Source organism: Phaseolus vulgaris, chromosome 9 (genome assembly GCF_051622355.1).
Source record: "Phaseolus vulgaris cultivar YP4 chromosome 9, ASM5162235v1, whole genome shotgun sequence".
In the NCBI taxonomy this organism is placed as follows: Eukaryota; Viridiplantae; Streptophyta; class Magnoliopsida; order Fabales; family Fabaceae; genus Phaseolus; species Phaseolus vulgaris.
In genome coordinates, this window is record NC_143506.1 from 14,040,018 (window position 1) to 14,051,355 (window position 11,338).

At 27.9% G+C, this 11,338-nt stretch overlaps 1 protein-coding gene across 1 annotated transcript; it reads left to right on the forward strand.

The window, feature by feature from the left end:
* The first annotated feature begins 8,743 nt into the window (after nt 1–8,743).
* LOC137821671 (transcription factor MYB44) lies at nt 8,744–9,829 on the forward strand. Its single transcript, XM_068626380.2, has one exon. It carries the CDS (start codon nt 8,905–8,907, stop codon nt 9,691–9,693), a length of 789 nt encoding a protein of 262 aa, XP_068482481.1. The 5' UTR covers nt 8,744–8,904; the 3' UTR covers nt 9,694–9,829.
* The last annotated feature ends 1,509 nt before the right edge of the window (nt 9,830–11,338 follow it).

Below are 11,338 nucleotides of genomic sequence, written 5' to 3' on the forward strand. Positions count from 1 at the left end.
TATGAGTCATGCTATGAAGATTCCATAAGAGTATCTAGGAAAATATGGAAAACAAAAATATGCTTACCTCTTTATATGAGAAAATAATCAGTGATAAATATAATTACTATATTTTGAGAAAGAAAGAGGTAAGATTATAATTCACTTTGCTAAAGTAGATTTTAGAATGATATTGTTAATATCATGTAAGAAAATTTTAGAAAAACTATTAAACCCAGTATGACTATAAAAATAGGACCATATATATAATGGTTTGTGGGAACTTGATAATAAGTACTAATGTTATGGGTGTAGAGAATTAACGAAAGTTAACAAATGTTTATTATTTTTAATGGACAATTATAAAAATGTGGTTTCTCATTCTTCTTGTAAATGCAAGTTAATCAAATAATCACAAAGATACAAGAAATAGTTTGTGGGAGCCACATAGGTGAAATAGTGATAACTGGCAAAATATTATGAATTAGTTATTTTTTTTGTCTATGCTCATTCACTACTATATGCAATTTGTGAATAAATGTAATAGATATCAATGTCATGTAGCACCATGTAAGTCACTTTATTTTACAATTACTTTGTGATCATTCAAAAAATGGAGAGTTGAGTTTCTTCTCTTATTGTAAACTACACGCAACAATTCAAATTCATGGAATCATCATTTAGTACTTTACTAAATGGATTGAAGTGTAGAACCACTCATCTTAATTTTGTAAAAAAAAATTAAATAATTCATTTCGAAATTCATCAATCATATGTTGTTTAGATGTCCTATATATTTTGATTGAAGATAATAAAACTTAATTTTCAAGTGAACAAGTTAATAAATATTGCACCAAATTAGATATTAACAAGTCTTTGCATCATTTATGGGTAACTTTAAGATGTAACAATATCATTCTACAAGACTTTAAGAGAAAATTGAGTGAAACAAAAAGATTGTGGATATATGAGCTTCTTAGTATGTTATGGTCTTATCACAAAAGACCCGAATCCATAACCAATGAAATCACATTCTTCTTAGTATATCAAACAAATGTCATGTCCCTACTAAAAATTGGAGAATCATTATACAAAATACAATATTTTCATAGCAAGTGTTTGACACAGATGTTGTCTACCTCAGCATAGTTCATCAAATCTTGGAGAAAACTTAGTTTCAAATAGAAGCAATAAAAAGGTAAGTTACATTAAAATATGTCGACATAGAAATTTCACATTTTCCATTATGTATTGATGAGAGCACAATCAAATAAAAACATCAACAAACTTTTCTCAAGTGTGCAAGCCTTATCAAGTATGTGAAGTAATTAAAAAATGTGCTTATCATTTGTAAGCATTTGATGATTGTCTATGTCTCAAACATGGAACACACAAAACTCGTGATTTTACGAAAGTTAAATATACTTTAAAACTTTCATACACTTTTATTTATCCCTTAAGGTTTGACTCAATATAGTTTTTTAATGAAACAGATTGAATGATAAGAGGTGTGATATATCTCTATTTAGTCTTTTTGTTGTTTGAACACATTTAATCAATATTTTATACAATAAAGAGTGTAAGAAACATGATATAAGTTTGTTTGATTTTTTATCTTTTGATCACATTTAATAAACACTTAATGTGATAAAGAATATAAAAACATAATATCCAATAACATTTAATAAACAATTAGTAGTAAAAATAACGCACATCACAAAAGATTTACTAATTGACTATAAGAAAATCATCAAATAAAAAATAATTTTAGAAACTAAAAGTAACTAATTACTATACAGACTAAATTAGATATTATTATAAAAACTAAAAAATTATTGATATCTAAATTAGTTTTTATTATTAATAAAATTAAATATCAACTTAAAATTAATTTATAAATTTTATTAATAGTATAAACTAATTTAATATATTAATATTTTTTAGTTTATAAAATAATATTTAATTTAATTAATATAATAATTAATTATTTTTACTTATATTTATATTTAATGATATGTAGTAGTTGGTTGTTCAAAATTTAAGAACAAAAAATATTTTTCGTCAATTAACTATAAGTTGACAAATGTGCTACTTTTTCATCCCAAAATTCAAATATCTTTAACTAAAAGATAATTCATCGCTAATTCGTAACTAATAATTATATAATAAATGAAAGAAAGAAAATTTATGTTAATTCCCAATAATATATTAAAAAGGAATGTAAAAATTTATTAAAAAATATTTCCCTTGATATTACCAAATAGTTATTAGAAAAATAATTAACTGGTATTTTGAACTTAAAAGAAATTTGGCTAGGAATCGAAATTAATGAGCTATTAATTATCATATGTTACGTTGTGTGCGATATATTTTATTATTGCATAAGTTAATAATTTTTTAATTATAAATATATATTTAACCAAAGTAGTATTATTTTCTTTTCCAATTCGAACTCCACCAATGATTTTCCAAAACAAAATTAGTTAATCAAATTTAATATTAAAATTATTAATTAATTTAGATTACTAACATTTTTTTTATATTTGACTATCATATGTCTAATTGCTTTAATCAATACAATTAGGTTTTAGCTAAATATTTCAAATAGTTTTAAATTTTGTAAACCGCATTTGTTACAGATTACATTTATAATTGGGACTCCATTAAATCTCATCCATTAAATTTAATTTTGTTAAATTAATATTTTAAAAAAAATGTTTTTAATTTAATACATGTAAACGTTGATATACTAATTTACTTTTATTTTTGTTTAATATAATTAAAATTTACCAAGACTCTACAATACTTTTAATATGTTAGTTTATTTATAAAGTTTTAAATATTAAAATGGTTCATAGTATAGTATAAATCAAAATAAATTGTATGGGTAGTTTACTTATAAAAATATTAAAAAATTTATTTAATCGGATTATAAACTTAAAATGACATGATTTTAAATTAATTTTTATTTTTTACTGAATTAATTATACTTGTTTATTTTAAATTATGATCCATTTTTTTTACGGATGAGACAGATAAAGGCTTGACATATGATGTGCTGGTAATGTGCTTGAGGTAATATTTTAAAGATGGATTATATTAGATGATTGGTCTCTTGTTTAGGTATTCATAATGACTTATATGCGAAAATTATGGATATATGGATTTCAAAGTTTTACATACTTTTTGTAAATAAACTAATTAATTTTGAGATTGATAAAAAATATTAGATTTAAGTGGTTTGATTCACTTATGTCTTTCATTAATTTAAAGTTTTTATAATAATTTTCATATGTGATGAAACCTGATTGTTAAATTATGAGATATCAGAATAAGTGGAACGTTAGTTATACTTCATAATGTTTCATAATGTTTGATGTATATAAGTTGTAACACCCAGAAAATAACACCTAAATATTACAATACAAGTTCTACGTATTTTTATATAAATTTGAAGTTTTTCAAAACATTCCTAATACATGATTAGGATTTATAGAAATACAATCATTTACATATTCATAGTTCAAAATAAAACTCTGAAATCTCTAAGGCTTTCTTGCACCTGTATGGTCATCTGCTCGTGTACATAGTACAGTCATCGCAGTTTAAACACAACACAAAAAACAAGGGTAAGCTAGTGAAAATAAAATTTTATAATATACGAAATTAAATTAAAAGAGAAAATCAAATTACCAGCGAATCCAACAGAAAGGATCAGAGTAAGTTAAATACAACCCAAGCTGTGCATCTCATATGTCACGGTGTGCCTGAACTCCCCCATCAGCTTCTCACCACCTAATATCTTAGTCTATGTGACTTAGATCATCAGTGAAACTCGGAGATCTCTGTTGTCACATAGGCATCAATACTTAATACACAGCAAACATCAGTCCATACATTATCCCGACATCAATACTTAATACACAACGAACATCAGTCCATACATTATCCCAAATATATGAATTCAATTCCATATCATTTCGTCATACAATATCATTCAAAAGTCTATTTGACGTAAAAAAATAACACTTTAATACTAAATCATCAAAACCGAATATTTCCACAAATTTAAATAATATATAAACAAACAACCCAATATATATAAACACACAACATCCCTGCAAGAGAAATTGAATATTGGGACCACGTCTCTCTTCCGCATTCAGATCTTCTATCCTAGGGTTTAGGGTTTAGGGTGCTATTAAAAGTTAAATTTAGCTTCTCTTACCTCCATTGCTTTCCAAGCAACTTTTAGAATTTTATTCCCACAGTCTGGATAAGCTTCAAGATTTACGGGCCTAATGCAAGTTATCCAAACAGAACAAAAATTCAGTATATAGTAGAATAAGTTGAGAGGATTAAACTTATCAACTGACCCCACCAATATTGATGACTAAATCCTAAGGAAAAACAGAGAACAAAGGATATTTAGAGTAAAAATGAACTTACTCTGTTTGAAAATTTGATCGGGTAGAAATGTTCCTTAACTTGCCAGCTACAACGTGGTCCGATCAGATTCTAAAATAGATGAAAATTGGGAGAGAAAATTAAGAGAGAGGGAGAGAAAAGAAATGGAGAGAGAGAAAAGGAAAAAAAGAATGGTGCGTGCAGGGGAGGCAACGTTTCTGTTTCTTGACTATTTTTTTATACTGTTACATAAGTTTTAATAGAAAGATAAAAATAAATATTTTATATAAAATATAATTTTAATATATAATAATAATAGTACTAGCAATATAATTTAGTGATATAATATCCCATTATGATATATTACTTTTTTTATAATGATTTAATTTTCTAAAATGTTTAAATCATTTAGTTAATGTAAAAATTACTTTTATTTTAATTATATAAATTGTATTACATAAAATATAATATTATATATTATAATTTATTTAAATGTTGATAATTTAATTACTTTCAAAAATAATATTTTTACTCTATTTTTTTTAGTTCTCTTTTTTATTTTCCTATTTATGAACTCTTTCTTTCATAACTTTTATAAATTTTTCTATTTCACTCTTAACCAAAGTGCATCATCAACACATATGCTTTCAAGTTTTGTTCTTTCAAGCTAACTCCTTCACATTAAAATAGTGCATCATCAACACATATGGTAATCGTCACACAGAGTTGTCACATAGTAGTCACCTATTGGAATTTCAATTGCTTTAAAGTTTTGTTCTTTCTGACTAACTCCTTCACATTAAAATATTGTTGTTGCATTCAGGTTGTACTAATTACTATTCCTCTATCTATTATCAGTTTGCTAGAGAAAAATTAGAAAATTACATAGCCATATAAGTTTAAGTAATTTATTAGCTATAATAAATGAAAAATATGTTTTTTGAACTGCCTTACTAAAATCATGTTTAACAAATACATATTTCTGACGCACTATTTTGTTATGGTGTACTTGACATTATGAATTGAGCATAAATACCTCATTTCTCAAGTTAGCAAATGGATCAAGGTGTTATCAACTTTTATCATACATTCTATAATATTCACCACCAATATCTGACCTAACAAGTTTTTACATTTTTGTCTAATTGTCTTTCCACTTCATTTATATAAATTTTCAAGACATTCACTACTTGAAATTTCTCATGCAGTAGATAGACATAACCACAACGTGAAAAATCATCAATAAAGGTAATAAAATACATTTTTTTATTGAAGTAATTTACTTTAAGAGGTCCACATATATTTTTGTGTACAATTTCAAGAAGTTGAGTGCTTCTTGTAGCTCATTTCTTTGTGTGTTTTGTTTGTTTGTTTTTAATACAATTGACACATGCATTCAAATCAGTAAAATCTAAATTTAGAAGTATTTCATTCTTTACTGATCTTTGCACCGTTTCTTTGGAAATGTGTCCCAAGCGCTTATACAACAACTAAGTAGAACATTCATTCACTAAATTACGTTTAGTGTCAACATTATGATGCAAGGCATAAATTATCTAGATTCAATTTATATAAATCATCATAAAGTGTAACTGATCCAACCAAAGAACGCTTATACAAACGGAAAGAACCATTCCCAAAATTAAAAGACTATCCAACAACATCAAGTTTAGACAAATAAACTAAATTCCTAAAAATACAAGGTCATAAAAAGTATCAAACAACTCTATAAATGAAATCCAGGGTCAAGGATTAAACGATAAGTCTCGACAATTTTCATTGGAACCTTTACTCAACTCCCCATGAAGACAAACTCCTTAGAAACATGAATTGTACATCCAAAATCAATCCACCAAGTATTATATCAAACTTCAGTTAAGTTTGATTCAAAACATACATGAGCATTGTGCTAACCTTTCTTTTCAAATCAAGCTTTACGTTTAGGGCAGTCCATCTGGAAATGTCCAGATTTTCCACATAAATGACATTTGTCATATTTCTTTTGGATTTTAGTAGAGGACTCATTAATCTTTGATGGTCATTTAGCCTTTCCATGTTTCTCACAAACTTTCTTTTCAGTTTCCTGATTATTCACATAATGAATGGATTGATTGACTTGATTCTTAAGTCTGATATCTTCTTGAACTAACACATTGTGCAATTCATGCACATTCTATTTGTATTTCATGGTATTATAGTTCATTTGAAAATGATCATACTCAAACGGTAACAAGTTCAAGATGAACTGCACAACAAAAACTTTATCCATTATCATTCTAAGATACGTAAGTCTTGTTGCAATATTCGTCATCTCAATGACATGTTCATGCATAATACGAGAACTATCAAATTTCATGATAGTTAAGGTATTCATTAATGTCCTCGTAACACACTCAGTAATTTGGGAGTACCCTTCTACAAATCTCATAAATTCTTTTGCAAACTTAATATTACTTGCTAGGCTCACACATTCACATAAACATCACACTAAGTTTGTTTGACCTTTTTCAAGCCCTATAATGAACTTTCTCTTCAATGTTGCTAGCATCAATAATAACAACATGTTTCTCAAATTCAAAAGCCAAATCAAGATTCAACACACATAAGTAAAATTGGACTTGTTCACTCTAATATGAAAAATTCAATCCAATAAAGTCTGGAACAAACTTAACATGCAAATGTAAATACAAATGAACATATATTTCAATTAACACATGCTTAACATTAATACCTTGAGTCATAAACTAAACATACAATACAAATTCAGATAACAAACAAACATTCTATGCATATTAATGTTTTCCTGACACATACTCACTATCAACAATCATATCCATTAATTATAAAGACAACTAATCAACCTTTGGCTCACTCACAAATGCCTTATAATAATGAATTTCAATTAACCCATAAAAAATAATTTAGCATCGATTCTATAGGTAATTGAAATAAAATTCATCACTAATTTGGAATTTAGAAAACATAAATATTTGATTACTTTGACGATTACAAATCTATCATACAACTAATTTCATAAATAATATATTAATTAAAATAAAATTCATCACTAATTTTCAATTAAATAAAACAAATATTTATCACTTTGAAGATTACAAATCTATCATACAAATAATTTTATAAATAATATCATTCATGAACTTTGGAATTAAAATAAAACATAAAGATTTGGTTACTTTGATGATTACAAATTTATCATACAATTAATTTAAAAAATAATATCATTCATCAATAAAATGTACAAATATATATTTATGACATTCTTTTATTTGTTGAAACCTTTTTCACTTGCATTCAAATAAAATAAATAAAATTCATGATTTATGATGTAGCATGAGACTTGAGATTTTTTTATTTATTTTAATTTGAAATCAATTTATAATGCACTAGAAATAAAATGATAAAATAAACCTTAAAATTTATCCTCAAATAATATTATCTTTATAATATTCATAATTTTAAAATTATGGTTCATAAAATTTGAAAAAGCGTCATTTATGGAGATTCATAAATTTAACCAACCACACTACATGTAAAACTATAATAATGAACAATAATATATATCATAAGAATTTTACAATATATGATTCTCACACTCCATACATTCAATAATAATATAGATAGGCATTTACATTGATATATGAGAGTAACTTAGGTTTTTTATTTTCCTTTTTTATGTTTTTATCATATTCTTTCTTGATAATGAAGCCAACAGTAAACAATCTTATTTGTAAGGAGAAAACCTTATATTTTTTTAATGTTTACCAATATCCGATCAGATTTTTTATAAGTTTCATAATATAGTTTTCAATTTTTTAAATTAATCAATACAAATTTTATATTATTAAATCACGTTCAGTTGGAATACTCAAAATCTGTGACATTATAATGTTACGTAATCTTCTAAAAAACAATAACTTTAGGTCTCATTTTAAAGAATAAAAACAATTATTGATACTTCACAATGGTATTTATTTTCGTGGAACAACTTAGGTATTTATTAGAATTGCAAACAGGTACGTGAAACATTTGAAAGGCAGTAACATCTAGGAACAAGTGGAAGTTATCCGTTTGTTGGGTTGGCTAGGATTTGGTCCCAAACACGCATCACAGAGTAGGGTTGGCACAAAGTGTTTGATTTGTAATTTTGTTGGGGGACTCAACCGCAGCCATAATGGGCGCGCCCAGAGCGTGAGTGAGGGACACATACATACGTGTAACAACGACAATTTCTCATTGGACAGGTGTCAGTTTGACAGCTGTATGCTAGTAACTACCTCGTCAGGATAAACACATCGCTCCTAACTGCTGTAACCGGTTATCTCCACCGGTTCCACAACTCATCCTTATCACTTTCGCATTTTTCTTTCTCTCCCCGTCTCTCTCTATATATATCCCCTCCCCCTCCCTCTGCCAACCTCCTTTGTCCGCTTCCCATCATTTTTGTACTTATTCATATTCATTATTATACTAATTTACAGCTGAAAAATTATTAATTCCATGGCTTCGGCGAAGGACATGGATCGGATAAAAGGGCCATGGAGTCCCGAAGAGGACGAAGCCTTGCGGAGGTTCGTTCAGATTTACGGGCCCAGAAACTGGTCCCTCATAAGCAAATCCATTCCGGGTCGCTCTGGGAAATCCTGTCGGTTGCGGTGGTGCAATCAGCTGTCGCCCGAGGTTGAGCACCGGCCTTTCACGGCGAAGGAAGACGAAACGATCGTGAAGGCGCACGCCAGGTTCGGGAACAAGTGGGCCACCATCGCTCGCTTCCTCAACGGCCGCACCGACAACGCCATCAAGAACCATTGGAATTCCACACTAAAGAGGAAATGCTCCGAACCTCCCTCCGACCCTCGGCCTCTGAAAAGAGTCGCCAGTGGTTCGGATAGCCCATCCGGATCCGATTTGAGCGATTCGGGTTTACCCGCTACTTCTCCAAACCCTATTTACCAACCTCTTGCTGGGAGCGTAAGCGTGAGCCTCGTGCCCTCTACCCTGCTTGCGGAAACTGCGTCTTCTTCTGCAACTGATATCGCCACGTTACTGAGTCTGTCTCTACCTGGATCCAATTCGTGCAATGGAGCTAGCAATGGGCCTGGGCCTGGGCCTGGGACGAACGGTTCGGAGCAGTTGTTGAGCGAAGAGTTGTTGAAGGTGATGCAAGATATGATACGCGTGGAAGTGAGGAATTACATGTCTGGATTGGAACGTAACGGGGTGTTTATGCAAAACGATGCCATAGGAAACGCGGTTCTAAAGAGGATGGGAATTGGAATGCTCGAGTAGGGAGATGGAGAGTCAAGGAACTTGAGTTAAGTAAAATGGTCCACAAGTAGTTTTTTTTTTTTACTTTGGTTAAATTATGTTTTCGTTATTCTAAAAACATATATTTACTATAAAGGAATATTTTTTATCTGGAAAATTTCTTTCTCTCTTTCTTCAATACCCAATACCAACCAAAGTAACACGAACACACACATTGAAAAAATCTCTTATTAACATCAATTAATATTAAGTTTGAGGTTTTTTACATGAATAAACATAAAGTTATTTATAATAAATTTAATGCTTGCATATTTGGTTTATCCAAATTGATACTTGTTTACTTCTTTTTCTCTCTAAACTAACGGTAACAGTACTTTTATTTATTTTTCACTACTTTTTCATCGATACTCGTAAGTTATTTTTCATAAAAGAATACGATCTTTAGAAAATTCAAAACTAACGAACTTTCAATTGTTTCAATTTTACATTATTTAATTTTGAATAAAGCAATTTAATTTTTAATTATTGTTTAAGACTTTTAATTGGAAAAAACTTTCAAAAAAATATTATTGATTAATCAAATAAGTTAGTCACTTTTCATCTAAAAATCAGTCGAAAATGTTATTTTGTTAGTTATTACCAGTGGATACAATTAGAAGTTGATCATTATGAATAATAATGTGACAATGTTACATAATGAATATGTATCATTATATTATTATTATCATATTCAAAAATAAGATAATGATAATTTTTAGTATTTATATATATATATAATATTAAAATTTGAATAAAATAAGTATAAATTTATAATTATTTTAAATGTTTGTGTTTATTTGTTATTATTATATATATTTATATTTATTTAAATAAAATATAGTTTTATGTGTATTCGTATGTTTTAAATATCAATTTATATATATATATATATATATATATATATATATTTCTTGTTGGTTGATCTCGAATGGATTGGATGTCGTTGATCTCAGGTGGATTGGATGCAGGGTTCCGCTTTTGATTTGTCTTTTTTGACAAGTCTGACACTTGGCTCCGTTGGATAGAAGAAATTATACTTATTGATTATACTCTGACGATCAAGTCAGTGAGAGCACTAGAGATATCAAATCAGTTTCAGTCTTAGTAAAACCAACATCTCTTTACCAGGGGTCTCAGCCCCTTTTATAGATATTTCGTTAACAACAAACTCTAACGATAATGTAATCTCAATCGAAGAACAGAAAAACATTATGTTTAACATGTTCACCATTATTTTTGGGTGTTCCTATTTTATTCTCAACAACTATTAATTATTACGTAACTAGCATGTGTTAGTTAATATATAATTAACTTGCATATTATTACAAGAGATAAAATATCTCTTTATCTTCAAAATAATATGATAATAAATTTAAACAATAACAATTATATTTTTCATCTTCAGAATAATATTTTAACAAATTTAAATTATAACAATTATATCTTTTATCTTCAGAATAATATCACAACAGATAAAATATTTTTTTTATCTTAATTATCTTTTATGGGCTTACCAACATTTGGCCCAAGTTCACGGCCCACCACTTGGACCCAAACACGGATCTGACCTTTCCCAAATACTTGGACCGTACACACATATATTTATAAATTAATTTTTTTTAAAACT

What these genes read in the sequence shown, in the direction of transcription:
- LOC137821671 (XM_068626380.2), top strand. Translation starts at nt 8,905, where the DNA reads ATGGCTTCGGCGAAGGACATGGATCGGATAAAAGGGCCATGGAGTCCC.